This window comes from Phyllostomus discolor, chromosome 9 (assembly GCF_004126475.2).
Source record: "Phyllostomus discolor isolate MPI-MPIP mPhyDis1 chromosome 9, mPhyDis1.pri.v3, whole genome shotgun sequence".
In the NCBI taxonomy this organism is placed as follows: Eukaryota; Metazoa; Chordata; class Mammalia; order Chiroptera; family Phyllostomidae; genus Phyllostomus; species Phyllostomus discolor.
The window spans coordinates 30927601-30954814 of NC_040911.2; the positions used below are offsets into that span (position 1 = coordinate 30927601).

At 39.1% G+C, this 27214-nt stretch overlaps 1 protein-coding gene across 1 annotated transcript in view; it reads left to right on the forward strand.

The window, feature by feature from the left end:
• The window catches only part of B4GALT6 (beta-1,4-galactosyltransferase 6), a 65498-nt gene that overhangs the window by 3123 nt on the left and 35161 nt on the right, over positions 1-27214 (forward strand). The window contains exon 2 of the mRNA XM_028525079.2: positions 21779-21895. Within this exon, the coding sequence (XP_028380880.1) occupies positions 21779-21895 (117 nt within the window). The remainder of the gene's footprint in view (positions 1-21778; positions 21896-27214) is intronic.

Here is a 27214-nt window from a genome sequence, read left to right on the forward strand (position 1 = left end):
TTCCAAGTGAAAATGATGGTCCATGAAAAATGTGGCTAGCTCAGCTCACAATGCAACAAGCAACCACACAATTTGATTTTCAGAATGACTGTGGTACTTTGGTATGCTGCAGAAATGCTTTATGCATGCTTTCCATTTCATCATAGATTTCTTATTAATGAGACGTATCTAAAACTAATTAGGTTCTTATAACTAGTTTACATAATAGGCACATAGAATCTTTTTGAAATAAATCATATTTTAGCCTGAATTACATCTTGGGGCAAAATCTTCTTATGACTAAAGAAATCACTTTTTATTAATTTAAATAAATATTTTGAATCTCTTCTGTTAAATAGTTTACATTAATCCTGTCCACATTAACCCGTGTCGTAGACATCAGTTATATTTTCCTGCCTTTTCCATCCAGAGACCTACTTTTGTCCTGTGCCTTCCCCAGGCTTCCTGTTATTTTTGTTGCTCTTCTTAGTCCCCTTCGCCTTCGTTCTTCCTTCCCGCCCTCTCTTTATGAGCAGATAGTAGCACACATTTGCAGACACTATAATCTGTTTAGTTTCTAATGTTTTCCCATGCTGCTTGAGAAATTTTTTGGTTGTTTCCGTCTTAATCTGCAATGGGTTCTGTCAAACTCAGAGCTCATTATTTTAAGAATAATTTGAAATATTTTCCTTGAAATTCTAATCCGTGCAGGAAACACAGAGAAAATCTTTATATTATGAACTTTAGCACCAAGGAAAATTGGCCTGCAGATATCCCTCCGTCTCCTTCCCCCAGAAGTCCATGGACAGATTGCCCTAGCCCACCCAGCAGAGGCAGGAGTTGTGAATTGTTTCTCATTCTGCCTCTACCTTTGTGCATGATTGCATAAAGGTGAGTGCAATTTCCTTCCAAGGAAACTGGCTGCATTGAGAATGGAATTCCATTTAGTATGAAGCAGCTTCTAGCATAACTTCCAGCATAGCACAGTTATTTTTCTGCTATTTTTCATACTATATTTTTCTGCTATAGTATGAATGGAGTAGAGGAGCTGACTTGTAGATTCATTCAGCAAACACGAATAGAGAACCACAGAGAGGCTAGACATTGTTTGAGGCATGGAAGGTAGAGAGATGACTAAGACACATTCCTTTCCTCACACTACAATGTGATGAGCTACTATGAAAGAGCTGCAGTAAGTCTTTGGAAAGCATTCAGGCGGTGGTGAGGCCAGGTTAAGGATTTCCAGAGGAGGTGGTTGGAGTGGGACAGGATTTAAGGGAACTGAGCTGAACTGAGGAAGGGATTCTCATCAGAGGGAACAGCATGGGGTTCCTGAAAATAGAATAGCATTTCCATTTGGCTACGTGTGAGATGGTAGATGGAACACACTGGGAAATCTTGGGGCTCTCCTGCCCACCCTAGTGTTCTGGTGCTTGAGGTCCCTAAAATTCCTGGCAGACAAAACTGGTCTTGGCTCTCACAATGTTCTCAAAGCTGTCTCTGACCAAGAGAGAAGTTTATGTGCCTGTGATCAGTGGGGTAATGTGGGGACGATTGTACAACTCCCCTGGAAGCGGGGGATTTCACTGTTCCTTTGACTCACCAGAGTCCCTGACCCATCCTAGGCAGGGGACAAGCTGCTTTGTTTTTTGAATAAGGGTGGAATCTGGTTGGGCCACTTTGGTTTGAATTCCTGTGGGCTCTTGGAGTGAATCACCTGTCTTAGTGCTTTGTCATTTGGGCCTCTAGGGGGCTTGTGCCCTGCAGGGACTGCTGGAGTCAGTGATGGGTGGTCAAGGGGGAGGCATATATGTGCAAGTATATGTGATGTGGGATGGGGGGCATAGTTAGGTCCTTGCTCAGAGCCCCCCTGACCTTTTGGCTGGGTTCCTCTTGGCTGGCACAGAAGGTAGCTGGTTATCCTGCAGCTTTCCTGCCGTAGCCCTTTAAGCCTCCTGGCCCTGTCCGCATGAGCCCAGTTGTGTTCTTTTTGCTCTGTTATCACCTGCTTTGTGTTTCAGAGGTCCTTCGGGTTTTCCCCGCACCAGGTGCTCTCATCTACTCTCTCACTGACACACACTTTTCAGGGGTTCTTTCCATTTAGGCCACGGTGTTGGTCACTTCTTTCCTTTGGGCCTTTCTTACAAGCCATGCATCCCATGCTAAAATTTTTGTCCTATTAATTGCAGGAAACACCGGAAGTTTGGAAAAGAGGAATGATGCGGTTTTCTGTTCTAGAGCAATTCTTCTAGCATGGATACGGGTTGTGGAGGGCAGAGCCAGTGGCGGGAGGGTGTTATTTCAGTAGCTCAGGCAATAGAAGAGGAGAACCTGATCAGGGTCACAGTTGGATCAGGGCCGAGTTGAGAAGATGTGAATAGTTGGATTGCAGGAAAGGGAGAAGCTTTAAGACAATGCTTGCCTTCTAGCTTAGACAACAAGGCTTTGTTGATAGGGAACAAAGAAAGGCACACGCCTTAAGGAGGCTGTTTTGATTTTAGAGAAATTGAACTGAATACCCTAGGATCTTCAGGAAGAACTTGTCAGTAGGTAGACAGATGGAAATAAGGGTTTAGAGCCCAGGAGAAATGCCTGACAGGAGAGAGATTTGGGTGTCTTCAGCGTAAAGGTGAATGATACTTAATCTGCTTCTTACCCGACACACCTGAGTAACAAAACTAACTCTGGCAAGCAGAAGTGACTAAGTTAGTTACTCTTAAATGTGGAATGAATTAAATGTGGAAGGGGTTAAATTGGAATATGAAAAAGGTCCATGCATAGTTTGAATAGCCTTCCCATGAGGCTCTGCTACCCAATTTTACTCCCCAGTCCCAAATGTGGGTCAGTGTGGTTGATACCCTGGAAAGTTTAGGCAGCCTGCTGCCCAAGGAGAGCTTGTGGAAGAGAAAGTAGCCACAGATGAAGTCCAACAGCTTAGAACAAGTGGGGACAGGAAAACAAAGTGAAAGATCATGGAAGTGAAGAGAGGCCTTTGCAAAAATAAATAAGTAAAAATGATGATCAACAAGACAAGTATTTTGGTGGGATGAAGCTCTGTGGGGTAAAGCCTGAAAGTTCTGTTGACTTGGAAAGTAGGAGGCCTGTGACTGCCACTGCAGGGGCAGTTTTTGTGGCGTCATGAGGCACCAGCCAGAGTGTCCTGAGCTGGGTGGTCAATGGGAGGTGAAGTAAAAGTGACTCATTTAGTGGACGGTAGGGGGTGAAGTAGAAGGTTGTAGAATCAGAGGAACTTGACAGGATGGGAAGATCTGAGCTTTTGTCGAGGCTTAGGGAATAAAGGTCAGGTTTGAAGATTTGAGAAAGTGAACGAATTATGAAATGTGATCTAGGAAGACTTTATTTTTACTTATTCGGGTAGCATATGTTTGTCTGTACCAAGCACTGTGGTTCAGGATTGAATAGGATCCACTTGGTCACTCTCTTCATAGAGCATACAGCCAGTGGGGAATAACTATACTAGAATAGATTGTGAAATACTATTACAGGTGTGCCAGTATGTGGTTGGGGGCACTAAACTAGTTTAGGCATTAGGGAGAAGAGGAAGTTTAGGTTGAGGTCAGAAGCTCAAGTTAGGTAATTGAAGGGTTGGCTTGGAGAAGGATACTTCTGACCGTAATGCAGTATTTGAAGGCTAAGGTGAGAGAGAAATGGAAAGTAAAAACAAAACAAAACAAAACAGGCAGGGGCTAAAGCATGGAGCACAGAGGGGAGTGTGGGCTGAAGCCAGAGATAAAAAGTGACTCCAATCATATGTTGTAGATCCTTGTAAGCTGCGTTTGAGAACTTGGACTTTAGCCTGAGGACAGTGTCAAACCATCGATCTTAAATTTTAAGTAGGAGAGTGATGTGACCAGCTTCGAATTTTAGAAATACTTAGCATGGATGGAACCGGAGAGCATTATGCTAAGTGAAATAAGCCAGGCGGTGAGGGACAAATACCATATGATCTCACCTTCAACTGGTACATAATCAATAAATGAAAAAAAGCAAACAAAATATAACCAGGGTCATTGAAATTAAGAATAATCTAACAATAGCCAGAGGGGAGAGGGGAGGGGACACTGGGGAGAAGGGTTTTCAGGAACAACTATAAAGGACACATGGACAAAACCAAGGGGGAGGGTGGAAGCAAAGGAGGGAGGTGGGTTTGGTGGGGGTGGAGGGGAGTGGGGGGTAGAAAATGCAGACATCTGCAATTGAACAACAATAAAGTAATTAAAAAATATTTAGGCTGTACTGGTAGGGAGCAAGATTGGAATCAGGGAGGCCGGGTGGAGGGAGTGGGATCATTGTATAGGTAGACTCTTTGGAGATGGGAGAGGAGGAGATAAAGGTGTTTGTGAGAGCAAAAATTAGATGCATATGGAGAGGGAAGTGAGGGAGTTCTGATGAGGTGGGTGGCTGAGTTATCTGTTTAGAGTGAGGGGCTCTGTTTATGGAAACAAATCTCCGTATAGAGTGAACTGTTTCCTAGATGAGTTTAAGAGATTAGGTTTCTGCCCTGGCACATCCTAGAGGCTCAGTAGAGAATTGTTGACTGACTGAACGTTCCTGATTAAAGCGCTTCTGTTTGAATGCCAGCTCCAGTTCTTCTCTCACCAGCTGACTCGTCAATGCCATTCTGATGTTGAATGCTAGACACCTTGAGAGAATATTGAGGGGATTAGGAACAGTGGAGAAAATGCCAGGATTAGTCAGTGTATTAGATATCTATTACTTCCTAACCAATTACCCCCCAATTTAGGAAGCAACAAGCATGTATTTTCTTAGAGTTCCTGTGGGCCAGGAATCTGGACATGGTTTGGCTAGGTGCCCTGGTTCAAAGTCTCTTACTAGGCCACAAACTGTTGGTTAAGGCGATTGTCGAAGGCTCCCTTGGAGGAGGATCTGCTTCCAGTTCACCCATGTGGATTTGAGGTTTGTTGGATTGGGGACCTCAGCTCTCCACAGGTTGTTGGCTGGAGGCCTCATTCAGTTCCTTGACACATGGGCCTCTCCATACTTCTTTGCCATTTTTTTTTCAGAGAAAGGTCACTAGCTCTAGTCCACACTCAAGAGAATGGGAGGCCTTCTTAGAGACTGCCTACCTCAGTCAGGTCCCCATTCTTGAGCAGTGTGTTTATGGTAACTCAGCTATACTGTTTCAGTGTAAGTGAATCTAAATCCTATGGCCTTGTGGGAAATGAGGTATTTTTGAAGGGGAAATTGATTTATTGAAACCTGACAGTGCTAAACACCATTCTCCATGTCATCGTACTCCTCCTCCTTTCTTTTTTTTTTTTTAAGATTTTACTTATTGATTTTTGCAGAGAGGGGAAAGGGAGAAAGAGAGGGAGAGAAACATCAATGTGTGGTTGCTTCTCTTGCGCCCTCTATTGGGGACCTGGCCCATAACCCAGGCATGTGTCCTAGACTGGGAATCAAAAGAGCGACCCATTGGTTTGCAGTTGGCACTCAATCCACTGAGCCACACCAGCTGGGGTTCCATTATTCTCTTATGTATAAATTTGAGGTCTGTTAAACAGTGTAGCAGAATGATATGGTGATATATTTGTTCTTCAGCAGCATTCATCATTACTGCTTTTTAATGTTTATTAAAGGTAAAAATAGCCATGTCTGTGAATATTTTCAAAAGAAAAACTCCTAGATTTGTAGTCTCTGTGTATGGTAGATATTTCAAACACTATTTGGAATTTGGTTGGCAACAGAATGCATTTTCCTCTTGAGTGTTATAAAATGTGGATAATTTTCTAACCAATCCTCGGACGAGCCTGTTGATTATAGGATGTATAAGGTTTCTCAAGGCACTTGTGCTATAGGCCTTGGGCTATGCTTGGGCTTGGGTTGTAGCTGTGGCTGCTCCTTTTCCCAGCACAGCCCTTATATTTGCTCCTGTGACTGAGGGCCCAGGGCCATGAGAACCTGGGACACAGAGGCCTGTGTCAGGAGCCAAAGCTTTGTGCAAAGAAGCCCCAGGAACAAGATCCCAAAGTTAGCCCACTGCTTTGTCCATGGAGGTGTCTGTACCATACTCCCAAGTCCACACTAGTAGGATAGCCTTGTTGTAAAGAAAGGGAAGGAAGGAAAGAGGCTCCTAAAGATTGTCAGTTGCTCAAAGTCTCTCATCCTCGTTGGAGAAGCTGAAGTAGTCATTTTTTGGAAGAGCTGAAATGCGCACCTTGGGATACCTGACTCTTTCCAGTGTGCTTATTGGAAGGAACTGATCATTGTTGCCCTAGGAAGTGGAAGATTGGGGTGAATTAGGCACTCTCTCTTCTTCAGCTTAAAGGCATACCATATGAAAGAGAGATGGTATGCCTTTTTTTTGGGGTAGCTTCAGCTAGCAATAAGGGTAATTACAACAAGGCAGATTTTTGGCTCATTATAAAACCAAACCAAGTCATTCTAATTGAGCTGTAAACAATGAAATATGTGGCCTTAGAAGCTCTCCTTTCGTTTTATGTTGTCAAGCCCAGGGTTTCAAACCTGTTATGGCTAGAAAGGGTGCCTTGCTTAGGAGGCTGGATAGGCTTCTGATGGCCCTTTAAACCCAGTTGCTCTGTGCTGTGTTAGACTCTGCAGCCGCTTTGCTCACCCAGCCAAAGGCAGACCTGCTCTTCCACCTGTCCCTTCCACCCACACTGCCTTAGGTGACTTGTTTTTCCTTTCACACCTGCCTTTCATGTTGTCTTAACCTCAGTAAAAATCTGGAGGTGAGTGAGGAGCTACTGTGAGCCGAGGGGAAGGAGACGTATTGCAGAGTGATTTTTTTAGAACTTGAATTTCCTAGGTCTTGTTTTAGAGTTCTTGGAGAGCTGAGGGCCCCCGAGACCTTGTGTGTTTGCAGTGTTCTCTGGTCCGTTTTCCTGGCTTCCCTACCAAGTGGGTCATCGGTGGCACATGGACCACTGCCTCAGACTGCAGTTTACCTGTTTAATCAGAACAGCCTCTGCCCACCATTTCTTTCATTCTTTTTTTTTTAATTTTAATTTTTGGAGGACACAGTGATTTAATATTTAAAAGACCTTTTCTTTCCATTTCTGTCTTTTGTCAGGATAATAACAAAGTGAATAATATACGAGTAACATTGTGATTTGAATTGAAGATCAGGGCAGCTGAAGGTTGAAAGTAGGTTTTCTGAGGATACCCAGAATGCCATTAACTTGTCATTGCAAATTTAAGAGTTCCAATTATTACTAGGTATTTTTGCCTCTTGTCTTGAGACTCCTGGAGAATTTTGGCTAGCAGCCCAATTTTGTCTTTTCCCTAGCATGGAAGTCCGAAAATTGATATACCTTTAGCTAGACTCACCAAGAAAAAAAGAAGATGCAAGTAGATACAGACACAAAAGGGGAGAAATTACAACTGATGCCAAAGAAATACAAAGGATCATAATAGACTACTATGAACAATTACACTGCAACAAATTATATAATTCAAAAGAAATGGACAAATTCTTAGAACCGTATAATCTTCTAAGTCTGAAAAATGAAGAAATAGAACATCTGAATAGACAATAATAGCAATGAGATTGAATCAGTAATCAAAACACTCCCCCCAATCAAAAGTCTAAGATGAGATAGCTTCACTGGTAAATTCTACCAAATATTCAAAGAAGATTAATACCAATCCTTCACAAAATCTCCCAAATGGTTGAAGAGGAGGGAATGCTTCCAGACTCATTTTACAAGGCCGGTATTACCCTTATACCAAAACCAGACAAGGACACCACACAAAAAAGAAAATTACAGGTCAGTATTTCTGATGAACACAGATACAAAATTATTCTCAACAAAATATTAGCAAACCAAATTGAACAATACATTAAAAGGATCATAAACCATGATCAGGGGGGATTTATTCCGGGGATGGTTCAACATTTGAAATCAATCAACATGATATACCACATTACCAAAATGAAGAATAAAAATCATATGACTATTTTAATAGATGCAGAAAAAGCATTGGATAAAATTCAACATCCACTTATGATAATACTCTCAACAAAGTGGGTATACACTGAGCATACCTCGACCTAATAGAGGCCATGTGTGACAGCCTGACAGCTAACATCATACTCAACAGTGAAAAGCTGGAAGCTTTTCTGTTAAAATCATGAACAAGATAAGGATGCCCACTCTTTCTACTTTTATTCAACATTGTATTGGAAGTCTTAGCCAGAACAATTAGGAGAAAGAAAGAAAAGCATCCAAATTGGAAAGGAAGATGTAAAATTGTCACCATTTGTGGGTTATATGGTTTTATATGTAGAAAGCTATAAAGACTCTACCAAAACCCATCTAGATTAATCAACAAATGTAGTAAAGTTGCAAGGTACAAAGTCAGTATGCAAAAATCTGTTGCATTTTTTACACTAATAACCATCAGAAGGAGAAATTAAGAAAATAATTTCATTACATCAAAAAGAATAAAAAACCTAGGAATAAGGTTAACCAAGGAGGTGAAAGGCCTAAATACTGAACTATAAGACATTGATGGAAGAAACTGAAGATGACACAGATAAATGGAAAGATATTTTGTGCTCATGAATGGAAGAATTAATATTGTCAAAATGTTATTACCCAAAGCAATCTACAAATTCAGTGCAATTCTTATCAAATTTCAATGGCATTTCTCATAGAAATAGAACAAACAATCCTAAAATGTGTCTGGACCCAGAGCAGCCAAAACAATCTTTAGAAAGATGAACATAGTGGGAGACATCACACTACTGGATTTCAAATTCTATTACAAAGCAATAATAATCAAAGCAATAGAGCATTGGCATAAGCACACACACACAGATCAGTGGAATAGACTCGAGAGTCCAGAATAATCCCAGGCATATGTGATCAATTAATTCATGACAAAGGAGGCAAGGATATCCAATGAGGAAATGATAGTCTCTTTAATAAATGGTGTTGGGAAAACTGGACAGTCTTATGCAGAGAATGAAAGTGGATCACTAACTTACAACATACACAAAATCAACTCAAAAGAGATTAAAGACTTGAATGTAAGACCTGAAACCATAAAAGTCCTAGGAGAAAATAGGCAGTAAGCTTCCTTGACGTTGGCCTTGGTTATGTTTTATGGCACTGACTTAAAAGGCAAAGGCAATAAAAGCAAAAATAAACAAATGGAACTGCATCAAACTAAAAAGCTTCTGCCTTGCAAAGGAAATCATCAACCAAATGAAAAGGCAAGCTACTGAATGGGAGAAGATATTTGCAAATCATATCTGATAGGTAGTTAATATCTAAAATATATATGCTAATGTGCTAAGTGAAATAACTCAGAGAAATACAAGTACTATATGGTTTCATTTATATGTGGAATAAAAAGCAAAAGAAAACAAAACCAGTCTTAGAGAACAGACTGGTGGCTGCCAGAGAGAGGAGAGCGTTTGTGGGGTAAGTGAAATGGGCGAAGGGGATCAAGAGGTACAGACTTCAGTCATAAAATAAGTAAGTCATGAGAATGTAATGTGCAGCATGGTGACTATGGTCAATAATACTGTATTGCAAAACTGAAATTTGCTAAAAAATCTTAAAAATTACCACAAGAAATACAATTGTAACTTTGTATGGTGACAGATCTATGGTGATCCTTTTGCAATGTATATAAATGTTAAATCATGTTGTACACCTAAAACTAACATAATGTGTGTCAATTATACTTTAATTTAAAAACAAAACAGAGAAACAAAAAATTAATGTTTGGCTAGAAAAGTCTTTTGATAACATCTTTATAGTTAAATAGTTATATGAAGTTTGTTACTATAACATGATATCTTTATTAAAATATTATCTGTAGTAATATTTGGGGTTTGCTAGTGTTAACAGGACTTTACTGAAACCATGTTCTATATATTATTGCCTTCCTTGATAATTAAGTTAATTGCTTAGAAATTATGACATTTAATTATAGTGCAATTTCCAGTTTGACTCAGAGAGGAAAGCTGGACTTTTAAAAATTTGACTCAAGAGACCTGTGGTAAATAATTATAAGATGACTTGTTTATTTTTTTTTTATTTTATAGAGAGAGGGCAGAGAGAAAGGGAGAGAAAACATTAATTTGGTTTTTCTTTTTTAAAAGATTTTATTACTTTTATTTTTAGATTGAGGGGAAGGGAGGGAGAAAGGGGGGGAGAGAAACATCAATGTGTGGTTGCCTCTCACGTACCCCCTGTTGGGGATCTGGCCCATAACCCAGGCATGTGCCCTAGACTGGGAATCAAAACAGTGACCCTTTGGTTTGCAGTCGGCACTCAATCTACTGAGCCACACCAGCTAGGGCTGTTTTTTTATTTATACATCACTGGTTGATTCTTTTTTTTTATTTTGAGAGAGACAATGATTTGTTGTTCCACTTATTTATGTGTTCATTGGTTCTTTTGTTAGAGAGAGAGAGAGATTGAGATTGAGAGATTGAGATTGAGATTTGTTCCACTTATTTATACATTGAATGGTTGCTTCTTGTTTGTGCAGTGAGTGAGGATGGAACCTTGGTGCATCAGGATGATGCTCTAACCAACTGAGCTACCCGGTGAGGGTGGTGCCTTGTTTATTGATTTAAAAATATTCTTTAGCTTTGAAAATCATTGAAATTCATTTCCCACACTTCATTCTTTCCCCTCCTGCTTGGTTTATAGTCATTTTCTTTTCACGAATAAGTTGAAATTGTGAAAGGCATTTTAATTGTGAAAACACAAGGAAGTTGAAGATGGTTGAAAACATAGTTCAGATTGGTCTCACTTGTATTTTTTCTTATGACAGAATTTGTAAGTGGATTGAGATTCCTTTCACATTCACCTTATGTACTCTGAAATAATTAATTTCCCATAATTTTATAATGTTTCCCAGGGATGTTTATTTATAGTTTTATCTTATACTCTCTAATTTCATTAAGTAAATTTCCCTACTGATTTTGTTAAAAACTCTACTTAATTTCCTGAATTCTTCCTTTCTTAATTCCCTCATTTCCTTCTGATTCGACTTTTCTCCAATGTGGTTTATAACTCTTAATTCTTTGAGCTCCTGTCATGCTTTAAAGAAGCTGTGCATTCATTTTAAATGAGCAACAGTGAATTAACAAATGGGAGATCTGATAGCTGTCTTGTGTTAGTGTTTTCATATTTCTAGGCTCAGAATCTATTTTTTTAATTATTAGCTAAGTTTAAACTATCTTTTAAAAATATATTTTATCGATTACACTATTCTGGTTGTCCCAATTTTTCCCCCTTTGCTCCCCTCCGCCCAGTTCCCCCATTCCCTTCAGTAGTCCTCTCTATTAGTTCATGTCAATGGGTTGCACATGTAAGTTCTTTGGCTACTACATTTCCTATACTGTTCTTAACATCCCCCATCTATTTTGTACCTACCAATTTGTACTTCTTAATCTCTGCATTTTTCCCCCGTTCTCCCCTTCCCCCCTCCCTGCTGATAACCCTCCAAATGATCTCCATACCTATGATTATGTTTCTGTTCTGGTTTGCTTAGTTTGTTTTTTAGATTCAGTTGTTAATAGTTGTGAATTTGCTGCCATTTTAATGTTCATAGTTTTGATCATCTTCTTTTTCTTAAATAAGTCCCTTCAACATTTCATGTAATAATGGCTTAGTGATGATGAACTCCCTTAGCTTTACCTTGCCTGGGAAGCACTTGATCTGCCCTTTCATTCTAAATGATAGCTTTGCTGGATAGAATAATCTGTTTTGTAGGTCCTTGTCTTTCATGACTTCAAATACTTCTTTCCAGTCCCTTCTTGCCTGCAAAGTTTGTTTTGAGAAGTCAGCCGACAATCTTTTTGGAACTCCTTTGTAGGTAACACTTTGCTTTTTTCTTGCAGCTTTTAAGATTCTCTCTTTATCTTTAATCTTTAGCATTTTAATTATGATGTGTTTGGTGTGGTCCTCTTTGGGTCCAACTTGTTTGGGACTGTCTGTGCTTCCTGGATTTGTATGTCTATTTCCTTCACCAAATTAGGGAAGTTTTCTTTCATTATTTTTTTCAGATAAGTTTTCAATTTCCAGTTCTCCCTGTTCTCCTTCAGGCAGCCCTATAATTTGAATTGGTTCATTTGGAGATGCCCTAGAGACTTCTTATACTATCCTTGTTTTTATTTATTTGTTTGTTTGTTTGTTTTGCTGTTCTGGATGAATGTTTTTCCCTTTTTTATGTTCCAAATTGTTGATTTGATTTTCAGTTTCATCCCCTTCACCGTTGGTTCCGTATAGGTTTTTACTTATTTCACTTAAAATAATGTGACCTTCATTTCTTCCTGGGTCTTTTTTATGTTGTTGACATACTCAGTGAATTCTTTGAGCATCCTGATCACCAATATTTTGAACTCTACATTTGTTCAGTTGGTTATCTCCATTTCATTTAGTTCTTTTTCTGGGAATGTGTTCTGTTATTTTATTTGGGCCACATTTCTGTTCTTTTTTTTTTAAAGATTTTATTTATTTACTTTTAGAGAGGGAAGGGAGGCAGAGAGAGAGAGAGAGAGAGAGAGAGAGAGAGACATCAATGTGTGGTTGTTGGGGGTCATGGCCTGCAACCCAGGCATGTACCCTGACTGGGAATCGAACCTGCGACACTTTGGTTCGCAGCCCGAGCTCAATCCACTGAGCTATGCCAGCCAGGCTGGGCCACATTTCTTTGTCTCCTCAGTTTGGCAGCCTTCCAGTGTTTGTTTCTGTGCATTAGGTAGAGATGCTTTGACTCCCTGTCTTAGTAGTGTGGCCTATTACAAAAAAGACACTTGTAAATTGTGTGGTGTGGAGCTTTAGGTAATCACCAGAGCGGGGCAACCTGCTTCACTACTTTGTGGGGCGAAGGCTGGGAGAGGAGACAATGCCACTGCCTGGCTTCTGGAGGATTGCCGGGCACTCACGCTGATTCCTGTAACTTCACTTAACTCCCATATGTGACTGGTGCTCTTTCAGCTGTTGCCCTGGTGCTGAATCCCAGAGGGGGTGAGTCTGAGTAAGTTCTAACCTCATGTTGGCCCTTTAAGCAGAGTCTCCTGAAAATCTAGCAATTTTTTCCACTGCCCCAACCCCCACTGGTTTTTACAGCCAGAAATTATGGCGATTTATCTTCCTGATGCTGGAACCCTGGGCTGTGTGGTCTGACCTGGGGCTGGGATCCTTCTCTTCCAAGGACCCCTCCTGTTTTATCCATCACATGTGAATGTGGGACCATCTGTTGTGCCACCTCTCCACCCCTCTCTGCATCTCTGGCACTCCCACCCATCTGGATGAATGTGACTTCTGTAAATCCTTGGTTGTCAGACTTCCATACATCTTGATTTTCTGATGGTTCTTGGTGTTATATGTTTTGAGGGTTGATTGCAATTTTAGTTGTAATTTTTGTAGTTGTATGAGCAGGTGAAGCATATTTACTTATGCCTCCATCTTGACTGGAGGTCAAGTTTAAACTACCTTGAACTGATGATCTGATTGTTGCAAAAGTACTTCCAATATTTCAGGTGGTTTTTGCTTCTTCAGGGTTTTGGTTTTTATAGAGGAACCCTACTGGCCCCTTAGTTTCTGGAATTGCTTAGCAAATGGTAGGCATTCAATAAATATTTGTTGAATAAATACATCTTCACCCTAAACATCTTTGATAAGATCGTTGGAAAAGTCAAATTTTATTTAAAAACATTTTACCTTGATTCCATATTTTAACACAAATAAACTTTAGAAATAACACTGTTAATTGTTATACTACAGAGTGGGACTGGCAACACACCTGTCATGAAGAATTTCTTGTTAATTTTAGTGTCTACATCATCAAAGCTTGAGCTGTTGTCTAAGATCTGACCGAGACATGTATAGTATGTGATCACTGTATATGGCTGCTTGCTACAGTGGGATGGTGAACACAGAATTCTTTCATTCTCTTTTCGTTAGTCAGCTCATGACTGACTTGAAAGATGGGGAGGACGATATTATAGGTTGGTGATTTTTTGTACTGAGATTTCCTTGAGCCCATACTTGGCTTTCAATTATTATCACTGTGGTAAGATTCTCTTTAAATAGTACTTTGATATAAAGTGAATTGTTTTATAGCCTGACACAGCCTAGACTTTTTTTGTTTTAAACCCAAGCAGTACTTTGGCCCTAGACAAAGTATGAACTGTATTTCATATATTGTCTGGCTTAATCCTGGGTTTTATAACATTATTATTGCAGATAATATAGTTGGCTTTTCCAACCTAGATGAGTCATTTCTGAGAATTTGTTGAAAAGGGACTAAATGTGGACAAAAGAAAGCCTTTAAGCATCTGAAATAGATATTTAAAAGATTATTGTGAATTCTTAGAAATTCAGAAATACCTGATTCAGATATCTGTAGTTAATATCAAGGGACATTTGTAAGTGGTATTTTGCTTTTTGCCATATTGGGTTTTTTCTTTTATTTATTTTTTATTGTTATTCAAATACAATTGTCTCCATTTTCCCCCACCACTCCCCACTACCCCAGCCATCCCCATGCTTTTTGCCACATTGTTTATTTCCTTATATGTTCTGTAGATAATATGGAAAACCATTTTTTCTCTTGCAACTTTAAGTGCTCCTTCTTTTTGTAAAATTTATTTTTATTGTATTTTTTCCATTACCATTTATCCCCGTTGTACCCTCCTCCCACTGCAATCACCACACTGTTGTCCATGCCCATGAGTCCTTTATCCTTTAAACTCCCCCTCCCCCACCCATAGCTGTCATCCTGCTCTCTGTCTGTGAGTCTATCTCTATTTTGCTTGTTACTTCAGTTTGTTCATTAGATTCCACATGTGAATGAAATTATATGGTATTTGTCTTTCTCTGACCGCCTTATTTCACTTAGTATAATGTTCTGCAGGTCAAAACAAGAAAAATGCTGTCAAAAAGAGAAAAATTTTCTTCTTTTTTATGGCCAAGTAGTATTCCATTGTGTAAATGCCCCATAGTTGTTTTATCCACTCATCTACTGTTGGACACTTGGGCTGCTTCCGTATCTTGGTGACTGTAAATAACACTGCAATAAATATAGGGATGCTTATGTTCTTTTGCATTAGTGTTTTGGGTTCCTTCAGATGTATTCTCACAAATGGGATAGCTGGGTCAAAAGGCAGATTTATTTTGAATTTTTTGAGATAGCACCTTACTGCTTTCCACAGTGGCTGCACCAATCTGCATTCTCACCAAAGTTAAAAAGGGTTTCCTTTTCTTCAAATTTTTGACAGCATTTGTTAGTTTTATTGTTGATAACCATTCTTATGGGTGTGAGATGGTATCTCATTGTGGTTTTAATTTTCATTTCTCTGATGGTTAGTGACATTGAGCTTCTTTTCATATGTCTATTGGCCATCTGTATGTCCTCTTTGGAGAAGTGTCTATTCAGGTCCTTTGCCCATTTTTCAAATTGAATTTTTTTGTTTTTGTTTTGGTGTTGAGTTTTATAACTTCTTCATAAATTTTGGATCCCAACCCTTTATCAGATGTATCGGTGAGTAGTATGTTCCCTCATTCTGTGGGTCATCTTTTTATTTTGTTGATGGTTTCCTTTGCTGTGCAAAACCTTTTTAGTTTGATGTAGTCCCATTTGTTTATTTATTCTTTCGTTGTCCTTGCCTGAGGAGCTATATTAGATAAAATATTGCTATGAGCAGTGCCCAAGATTTTAACTGCATGTGCTTTCTTCTAGGATTTTTATGGTTTCAGGTCTAACATTTAAGTCTTTGATACATTTTGAATTTATGCTTATGTGTGGTGTAAGAAGGTGGTCTAGTTTCACTTTTTTACACATATCTGCCCAATTTTCCCATCATTTATTGATTAAACTATTTTTAGCCTATTTTATATGCTTGCTTTCTCTATTGAATATTAATTGGCCATAAAGGTATGGGTTTATTTCTGGGCTTTCTATCTTGTTCCATTGATCTATGTGTGTTATTATGTCAGTACCATGCTGTTTTGATTACTGTGACCTTATAGCATAATTTGATATTAGCATGATTCCTCTAACTTTGTTCTTCTTTCTCAGGATTGCTGTTGCTATGCAGGGCCTTTTGTGGTTCTATATACATTTTAAAAAATATTTGTTCTACTTCTGTGAAATATGTGATTGGAGTCTTGATAGGACTTGCATTGAATCTATAGATTGATTGCTTTGGGTAGCATGGATATTTTAATGATGTTAATTCTTTCTATCAAAGTGCCCCTTCTGACTTCCCCCTCCTCAAATTAGTTGACATCTGGTTTATCCCTCCCATTGTCACTTCTCTTGTAACTTTTTACATTGAAGACTTTTGTTTTTCTTTGTCCATCCCTCTCCTCTGTGATATAAAACGATTGCTTTTTCCAACTTCCTGCCTCTGAGTCATTCAGACCTGTGATTGAATGCCAATTTTTTAATTCTCCCTATATCATTTTTTTGATCTTATAATGGGAAAAGTTTACCTATCTCCTTGCATGCCATTAGTTTATTAGGGCAGCCACATATTGCCACATACTGAGTGGCTTAAAACAACAGATATTTATCATCTCACAGTTTTGGAGGCCAGAAATCTGAAATCAAGGTGCCGGCAGGGCCATGCCCCCTCTGGAGGCTCTAGGAAAGAATCCTTCCCTGCCTCCGGCTTCATGGTGCCTGTGTACATTCCTTGGCCTCCTAGGCTGGTGGCCGCATTCCTCCAGTGTCTGCCTCCATCTCCTCATTGCTCTGTCCTCTGTGTGTGCCCACTTGTGTAAAATCTCCCTCTGCCTTTTTCTGGCCTGAGCACTTGTGATTGGATTTGGGGCCCACCCAGATAATCTAGGATGATTGTCTCATCTCAAGATCTTTAACTTAATTAAAGATCTACAAAGATTCCCTTTCCAAATAAGATAACACTTACAGATTCTGGGAATTAGGATGTGCACATCAGGCAAGCAGTTATAGAAACTAATTGACATATAATTATGAGTATATTTGCATATATTTATTGGTGGCATTTTGCTCAGTGCCTCGCCAATACAGGTACTCAGCAAAATTAATTCATTTCCCTTCTCTTTATAAACCTCTGCTCTTCAGTGTTGCCTCCTGGAAGATTTGGGCAGTTAGTACTCAATTTAGGACGTTCCTGCTCCACTCTGTCCCTCACTCATGTTCCTGTGGCCATCCCCTGGTTGGCCATGCCCTGGGTGTCTTCATCACTGTGCCTTGCTCTCCCTTGCACCTGTCCAGATTGCAGTCATCCCAACCTTCTCCTTCTAGTACTTTCTAACTTCTGTTACCCTTACTTCTCATCTTCACAATGACCTAGTCCAAGCCCCCCCCTTTCTGGTTTTTCACACCATCCATTCATTTGGACTCTTACAATGATCTTTCATTGCTACCCAACTCTACTGGATTGGTAGTACCTGGATGAGCCCTGCACCTGTGCACCTCACAGCCTCTGCTTATGCTGTCCCACCAATGGAAAATTTCTCCCTCCTTCTTACTACTACTTTTACTTACTTACTACTTTGAGTGTCTTAAATGTAAATTTACTCTTTCCTCCCTTACTCAGGCCAAGCAGGCTCAGGTACCTCTTGTTTCAGAAAAACTTCCCTTGACCTTGCTGTCACTTATCTTTTCTGAAACTTAACTCCTTTCACTTTGTCATTATCCACTTAACTCAAAACTCTTTTCCTTTTGTTTCCATGACTTTCCTAAAACTACTCTCTTAAAGGCTGATGGTGATCCCGTATCAGCATTTTTAAGAGGCCAAATGAGATAAGAGGTGGTGAAGAGCTCGATTGCTGGGGCAGGAGTTTGAAGTCTAGCTCTACCACTTGCTAATGACTGTGTGACCTTGAGCAAGTTACCTAACTCCATGCCTCAATTTTTTATCTGTAAAATGGGAATAATACTAATACCTACCTCACAGGGTTGCTTGTGAGATTTAAGTAGGTTAGTATATGTAAAGCTCTTCTAAGGATGCCGGGCAGGGTATGCACTGACTATTAGCTTTTTGTTTTTTTAAGCTATTGTGTTTTAGTCTTTCTTCTTAGCCTCTATGGCATTTGGCATGATTGACTAGTCCCCCTTCCTTCTCCACTATCTTCAACTTCAGACTGATTTATCTTGGGGCCTTTACTTTTGTGCCTCCTGTTTGTGGTCTGCCTCCACATCTGCATCTGAACTTCACCTTCTTATCTGCTTTCTAGTTAACTTTTCCTGTCATAATTCACCACCATAGTTCCCACTTTTACTTCTGTATGAGTGCCTCCCCAAATTGTATTCCTAGCCCCTCTTTCTTAGGTCCAGTGTTACATTTATGTCTGCATGCCAGAATGCCTAACCAACATGCCTCCCTCAAAATCAACTCTGCACTTGACTGACTTTTTGTTAAGAGACCTGTGGCTGTGTGTCCTAGTGGTTGGGGACATGGCTGTCGGGAGCAGAGGGGTGTTGTGTGTGAATCCTTCAGAGTTTAGGAACCTTTTCTCAACGCTGTAGCCTGTCATAGTCTCCTTGTCTGGGGACTTACTGCGCTTTCACTGAACGAAGCTGGGTGGGGAGACAGAGTAATAATAGCAAATGTGTTTCTCAGTTTTCTTAAGAATGAGGCAAGTTCATAAATCTCTTTCCTCGCAAACCCAGGGTAGAGTGCTAGAAGCTGTTGTCAACTGTTGTTTTTTGAAGGCTTTTTTTTTTAAAGTTGTCGTAGTTTTTCTTCCCTGGAAGGCAGAACTGGTAAATAAGTTTAACTTCTGTCTCACAATGCAAATGAACTAAATTAGAGAGCACACACAACATGATTTTAATTAAACAATTGTAGTTTTTTGTGTATTTCTGCTTGTGTTGAGACTGAAGGATAAGGCTGGGGAAGATTTGCTTATTTGTTTTTGAGATGTAGTTTCTTGGTGGGAATGGAAATTTTAGGCAAGAATTTCCTGTAATTTACTGGCTTGCCAATAGGATGTCACACTTCATATTAATGATAATTAGGCATGTAGTTACTTGAGTGTGGACTGTCTTAGTTTTATAAGCTTTGGAAATCGGACGATTTAAACCATTTTCCTGTTGGTTTAGTGTGACCAGCAGCACTTTGGCGCCTCACTTTCCTCCTGTTAGCAAGGCTCTCTCTTTAACCGCAGCTTCATTTGCTAATGGGTTCTGATCTTCAGGGAGTCAACCCATGAGGACCATTAACCTAAGGAATGCAACTCAATTAGCTGTACAGGATTTAAAATAAGCTAATAGATTTTCCATTTGGAGAGGCTGGTGTTCTGCTTAATTTTTTTCTCACATTGATTAGCGAATAGTAAATGCATTTTTTTGGTAAATGGTTCATCTTTGTTAGAGGTGCCATCAGTGATCATTATTTTTAACAGTTTTGTTACCTGGTATTTTGAAAGTTTTTGTGAAAATTTGACATTATTTTTTCTATGCTAGAGTTTTTCGTTGCTACTTAAATTTGACTTGGTTTCAAGATGTCAATTTTCTTTATATGAATAGGCATATTAATTAAAAGTAAAAGCTATGTGGTTTTTAAAATTCAAAAACTAGGGGGGTGGAAATGGGAAGGAGGTGGGGAGGGATGGGTGGGTGGGCTGGGATGGGGGTAAAGGACAGAAAACTGTACTTGAATGACGATTAAAATAAAATAAAAAAAACAAATTGGTTGTTATATATAGAATAGTTAATGGGATTCAAGTGCAACATAAGGAATATAGTCAATAGTATTTTAGTAACTATGTATGGTGTCAGATGGGTACATGATTTATTGGGATGACCTCTTAGTAAGTTAAATAATGTCTAGTCACTGGGGTGTACACCTGAAACTAAAATAATGTATGCCAACTGTAATTGAAAAATAAAAATGATTTAATAGTGGAAAAAAGAAAAAATTCTGTTTCCAGCACACACAATAATGCCCGTATGTTCTTACCTAGGACGTCCTTGCTTAGACCAGTGCTGTTTTCTGAAGTCTGGGAAGCAGTGTCAGCCTTGGCTCCGCTCTTGGCTCAGTTGTGCTGTTCCATGACTGGTCTTCTTTTTGCAGTTTGGTGCAGATCCAAGTGATGTGTTTATTGTAAATATCTTACAATATTTACATCACCGATAACAAATTTCATGTATACCTTTAGGATGAAATGATCCAAGGTGTTGTAAACCAATTGGTTTTACTCATCTGTTTGATTTTTTTTCTGCATTATTTCATTTGAACTTGAGATCTTGGTTTAAGTACAATTGCTGAGGTTAGTTTGGCTTTCATTGAACATTTTCTCACATTTTTGGTTGGCTATTCTTTTCTTCATTTTTCACTTTGTCTCTTTTAAAGTCCACAAAGAGCAAAGACATAATAAAAACATGTGGTGTTTGTAAACCAGTATAATAAATTCAAGCCTAAACCAGTCAAATCTAATTATGGAACTGTTTGCTAGAGTGGCTGTGGACATGTTCTTAAAAATGATTGAGGTGAAGGTTATGTGAAACCTGGATTTCTGTTTATCTTTTATGAATTGAAGGTGAAAGGAAAAGTTTTTTACTGTTTCTGTACTAGTTTTATGTACTCTACTCATTTGTGCTTTGAGCAAGTTCATGTTTATATAAAGATTGGGGAAGGATGTAGAAAACAGTACATGTAGCTCATCTGTCTGTACGATCTCGAGGACTAGAACAGGGTTCTGAAAATTAGTTGGTATTTTCAGTTTTCTCGTTTTGCATTCAGTTTTTCAAGAATGTCGTGACTGTGTTTCAAGACAGTTTATCTTAAAATTGAAACAGCCATTAGCTGAGCCTTGAACTTTCTCAGTTTTTCTGTGATAATGAGCCTCCTTGTCTTATCTGATTGGAGTTTATGATTTGGGGGCTTTATGCACAGAGCATTTAGAGTAGGAGGGGTGTTAGAGGACATCTAGGGCAGTGCATCCTCTTTTAAATGAGGAAGGTGAGATCCAGTGAGCTGTCCGAAGTGATGCACTGCCCTAGCAAAGTCAGGCCCAAGACAGAAAGGGTCTTTTGACTTTAGTCCTGTGCCCCTCTGAGGGGACATGGCATCTCAAAAGGCAGGTATTTTTAATATCTTTATCCGTCTACCAATTTCTCCCACAGTTAGAAATTAGGGGCCTATTTTAAAAGCACTTACCACAAAGAATTAAATTGACCAACTTTGAAAATGCACATTGATTTTGATTTTGTCTGCTTTTACAATTCTGGTAGGTAGATTTGTGATTCAATGGGAGTGAAAAGTTGAAGTAATTAACTGTTAGAAATTATTAGAATAGATATTGATTCTTGATAATCCTGCCCTGTAAAGCCCAGCACATTGAGAATTTGCAAGATCCATATCCGTACTAGATGTTATGGTGATTTGTGGTATATTTATGATTGGATAAGGAATCCTCACCTTTGTGGAGATTTTGGTTTGAGGGAATTAATACATAATTAGAAAAAGTACACTTTATAACTATATGATTACATATTTGTAATAAAATGCCTCTGAAATTTCTAAGTGTATTTTGTAGTAGAAAACCATTTGTGGGTAAAAGAATTCATTATGATATTTAAGTTTGTCCATTTAGTCTTATTCTATTTGATGGATATTACTACTTTAATATTCCACTTTTATTTTTAGAAAGCAATTTTTTGGTAAATTTTTGATAATGAGAAGTAGTCATTTTATATGTCTGTTTTCCCATTGAACATGCTAATCAAGTCAGTCTGGATTTATTGGGCAATTCTCCAATTCTGAGTATTTTATTGAATTAAAAAAAGATTACTGAGTCTTGACATTCTCTCTTTATTTCTTTTATAGCCAACACATATCTCTTTATGGTACAAGCTCGAGGAATGATGTTGAGAGAAAACGTGAAAACAATAGGGCATATGATCAGGCTCTACACAAATAAAAACACTACCCTCAACGGTACAGGTAAGATTGTTTCCTACTCAATGTTTCTTTGCTTCTGCTTCTTATGCTTGTAGTTATAAAGCAGTAACCAGATCTCTCAAGTTCTGGAAGTAACTCCCTGTTAAAGATGAGGGTATCTCCTTCTAAGTGCACTGGAAAATTCTTCTGCTTGAGCCAGGGCTGTTCACATTCTAGGATCTGTAGAGGTATGGTCCCATACCTATATACATACAAGTGTTGAGGGTTCTGTACAGATACGTAAGTTAATTTTTACAAATGTAAACAGAATAGAAAAGCAGCTTATACTTTTTCTTTTCTTTTAAAGATTTTATTTATTTATTTTTAGGGAGGGAAGAGAGAGAGAGAGAGAGAGAGAGGCATCAATGTGTGGTTGCTGGGGGTTATGGCCTGCAACCCAGGAATGTACCCTGGCTGGGAATCGAACCTGGGACACTTTGGTTCCCAGCCCGCGCTCAATCCACTGAGCTACGCCAGCCAGGGCTTCTTCTTTTTTTTTTAAAGATTTTATTTATTTTTAGAGAGGGAAGGGAGGGAGGGAGAGAGAGACACACACAAACACACACACACACACACACACACATCAATGTGCAGTTGCTGGGGGTTACAGCCCGCAACCCAGGAATGTACCCTGGCTGGGAATCGAACCTGGGACACTTTGGTTCCCAGCCCACACTCAATCCACTGAGCTATGCCAGCCAGGGTTAGCTTATACTTTTTCAATTCCATTGTACTTAAGAGAAATTGACTATAAAAAGTAATTTATTCATACTAGCTATTCTTTCCCCTTTCTTATGCTCATTCTAATTCCTCAAGTGTTTTTCCCACTATGTCTAGAGAATACTTATATTTTTTAAATTATAGATAGTTCTTAATATTTTTTGACTTTTAAGGGGCTAAAGGAGAAATGATAAAAAACTGGAAATCAGTAGCTGCTCTTAGTCTACTAAAAGTACTGTCTGGAAGAAGAACCTCTGTTAGAACCACATAAGGTTAACATTTAAGTAATAGGCCATGTGAATGGTGGTGAAACTGATGTAAGCAGGTTTAACTGGTGTGGAAGAATGCTTGTGCTCCTCCGTGGCAGTGTTCCCACGTTGTCTCCTGAGGATTGTAAGGTGTTACTTTAAAGGGTTCAGTGGCTGATTGTCAGTTGTTCTACCCTCTATATTCTCATTTTAAATAGTTAAAGATTTAGCTTGTGTCCACGGTCCTTCATTGTGCCACTGTAAACAATACACACACACACACACACACACACACACTCTGCCAGCAGGACATCCTTATCTCCTACCTGCAGGTGTTTTTCTTTAAAATGCATGTTAAGGTGGGAAATAGTTTCAGACACTTCTAAAAATTGAAGATGGTTAACACACAGATTCTTAATTTAATTTTATACATGCTTGGATAAAATCCATTCTAGTCATTTATCAAATTTGTGTTGTTAGCACTACAAATCAAAACATTCTTAATTGTTTTCTCTTTAATTTGTTTTTGGAAGACTGTCTCATTGTAACTGATATTTTAGTAGTATAGTTCAAGTCTCATTAACTAGTGTTTTGAATAGTAGGCCAATTTTAGAAGTATATACATTTTAAAAGCTTCTTTAGGACTTACCCTGATTGAATGAGTTGATTGTGAAGGTGTTCATTAACAGAGATATGAAGCCTCTTTAGATTACTATATTTGTATAAGTGAATACTAAAATTCTGTGTACAATCAAGTTCTTTTTCTGGTGTATAGGTAATTTATATGTGTGAATGTTAAGCATAATTAGGAAAGCCAATTGCTCGGACAAGATGAACTTTCCCCTCAACCTTCTAAAACTTAAAAAAAGAGGAAATCCTCTCCACACCAAGCTGTAGTTTAAAAAAAGACCAAATAGCTAATGCATACTTTATGATCAAAGTTTGCTTACTTCTATGAACCTTTGAAAACTTTTCATATGTTGCCTTATTGGAGGTAAAGTAAGGTGTTCTCTGGAGACAGTCAGTCATTGTATCAGTTAGGAATTGGGTTTGGTTTTAAGAGAGACCCAAATGCGATGCTTTAAACACACAAGGATTATGTTCTTTTGTAAAAGAAGTGTGGAATTGGCTCATCTGGGGCTCTGTGTAGCTTCACAGTCCAAGACGGCTTCCAGGTCTCCTGTCTTTGGGCTGGCACTTGGGTCAGTAAGGAGGAGAAAAGGATGAAGGAAGTCTTCTGGAACCTTCCAGGAAGTCCCACAGAGTATCCTGCTTACATCTCACTGGCCAGAACTCAGTTATAAGGGCACTGGGAATTGCAGTCTCTGAGCTGGCTCACTGGTGCTCTGAATGAGATTGGGGTCCTGTTACCTGGGGAGAAAGGGAAAGGGAGTTGGAGTAGGCAACTGTGAGCCTCTGCCATTTTCATTCATACTGAACAATTAGTATAGTTGGTACACTTACGTAGATATTGGGGTGCAACATTCACAAAACCTCCTCCCTTTATATGAGGTTTCTGGAGAAGGATGGGGACATATTTATTGTGTAATTGTTTATTTCTGTATGAACTTATTATACAAATATGCCAAAAAGGAGATAATTGACAACATGTACAGAGAGCTGATGGAATTCTAGGGAAGAATTGACTAACACATACTGGCTCATTTAAAATTTAATAGATTAGATCTTAAAAGTTCTTATCACCAGACAAAAATTTGTACCTGTGTGAGGTGACAGATAGTAACTAAACTTGAGGTAATCACTTTGCAACATATATATCTATCAAATCACTATATTGTGTACCTTAAAGTAATATGTTATATGTTAATGAGAATATAAAAATAAAATTTAACATTTAATGGCAAATAGGTTGTGATTTATAAGTATATTTAATTTCAAAAAGGGGTTTTTAACCCTGTACCTGATTTTCTAAAGCATCAAATGTAAATAGATTATATATAAAATATTTTTGTAAAGAAATCACTTACTCTTATAATCTAATGGTGCCATGCCTTGTAGCTATGGAGTCAGTCAAATTAAGAAAACAAGATTACTCAGTGAATAATTACCAAAGCAGATGATAAGGGTCATGCAATGTGAGAGCGGGTAGGCTTGTTAGAAATAACTCAGACACTTCCTTATTTAATGGATGCATGTTCTGAGGCCCTCAGACACTGACATGACAAGCTAGTGGTAAACAGATGAGAACTCTCACTGAGTTTCTGTTACTGCTTTGATCTGCCCTGTAGCAGGAGAAATGAAGCCCTCCAGTGGTCTCCTTGGGTCCTGTTCTCCTTTTCCCTTGTGTGCTAAGGTCCAGTGAGAGCTGAGGTGGGGACCCGTGTGGCACTTTTTATTCTGTGTCTCCCTTTCCTCTGGGTGTGGCTCGGGAAGGGAGGGAGAAGGCAGGAGGCCTAGAAGTCACTGTGTGTTTGTTCATCCATTCATTAGATGAAATAATGTCTGCACTGTGGAGCAGTTGTGGTGGATCTGTCTCAAATGCCTCTGTCATGCAGACCCTGTAAAAACTGCTCCTAACCACTTTGTAGGGATAATGATTTTGTGGATTTGTTACAGTATAGTCCCCCAAACCTTAAATCATTGTTGGCTCTATTATCAGCTGTGAAGTGTCCATTTGCTCTACGTTTCTACTAAGTGGTAGGTATTTTATCAGATACTTTAAGTCAGAGGCATTCTGAATTAAAATAGGAGATATTCAGACTAGTGGCAGGGGAGTGGGTAGACTTATATACATAACACATTGGATGACATAAATGCCACTGGACCCAGTACCCAGGGAGCGCAGAGATACTTCTATCAGTCTAGCCATGAGTTGAGATCCTTATGATCATTTATAATGATGTGGCCAAGAATAACACTCTTAGCCCCAAAACTTTGTGTTTAAGGGACACGCATATACTGATATTGCATGTCTTTAAGGTTTTAAAATTTTTTTAAACGTGGTTCTTTAAAAACTGATAAAAGTGATGCATGAGTTCTTTTGTGAAAGATTCAGTCATTCTCACGCTGAAATAAAAAGTAAGATAATCCTCTGGCCTTCCTGTTGCCACCATGCGCCCTAAGGGGAGCTGCCATTAGCAGTTTGCTCTGCAGAGAGATGTGTAGAGAGCTTACATTTTCTGTGAGTTGGATGTGGATTTACAGCATCATAGTGTGTGCCTAACAGAAGGGGGCCCAAGCATTAATGATGAGAATTAATATATTATACAGAGTAAGAAAATACTTTATTGAAAGTTAACTGATGGCAGTAAGGATTATATGAGAATGCTAATATTTATCTGCCTCAGGATAAGAACGAGTCTTTGGAACACCTAAAGGAAGTGGACTCTCAGGGAAAATCTTATTTATCTTCTGTTGTCAGCTCCTGCAAATGCAGTGTGTAGCAGATGCTTAGCTAGCATAGCATAAGTCCCCAGAAAAAGAGAAAATACAGGGGGGGATATAACTTTAAATTTGATTATCCGTGTGTGTGTGTGTGTGTGTGTGCGTGCATGCGCGCTCATCTTAGGATCAGGCCACATCCCCCTAAATTCCCTTTTGATGATGCATATTTATGTTAGGCAAAGGCATAAAGAGAGGCATTTAGTTTTCTTCAAATCTTCTCCATATTTTATATTCAGTTTTCAGGATTCTACCATTTTTCCACAGTGAGAAGGGTTGACTTTTACCATTCAGCAGGGTATATGATTTTCACCTTCAGCCTTTTTTGCTTGCTGGTATGGAAGACAGGCCTCTCTTTTAAGTCAGACACCTGTTCTCCTCTTTCCTGTCGCTTTTCACACAGGCCAGTTCGGGTAGGAATCTCACTCTCATCGGAGCAGATTACTGAAGACTGAGAGAAAGCCTTCACATTTTCCAGAAGTGTCTGCTATAGCTTCATTTTCTGTGGGTCCAGGAGACAGAAAGGAGTTTAATCAGCTGTTTCTATCTCTCATCTTTTACTCACTCACTGCATGTTAGCTTCATTCTCTTAAACCAGCTTCTTCTTGCATAGTGGGAAACTGGCAGGTTGGACCTTTGTTCCAGAAAGGGACTGCAGTGTGATCTCTGGCTCCATGTACAAAACTCCTAAGGCTCTGACTGCCCCAGATCCGGGCAGGTGCTCGTCTCTAACCAGTTGCTCATAGCTACAGTTAGTGAGTATGTACTCGTATACGGGACAGGGATTGCTCTAAGCACTTCATACTTTTATCTCCTTGAGATCGGAAAAGGGCCGCATGAAGTGGGCACAGGTGAGAAACCATGTTATCTCGCTGTGTACCACAAAGCTAGAGTGTGTTGGGAGCTAGGATTTGAAGTCTAGTGTTTGACTTTGGGGCTCTAAACCAGTGCC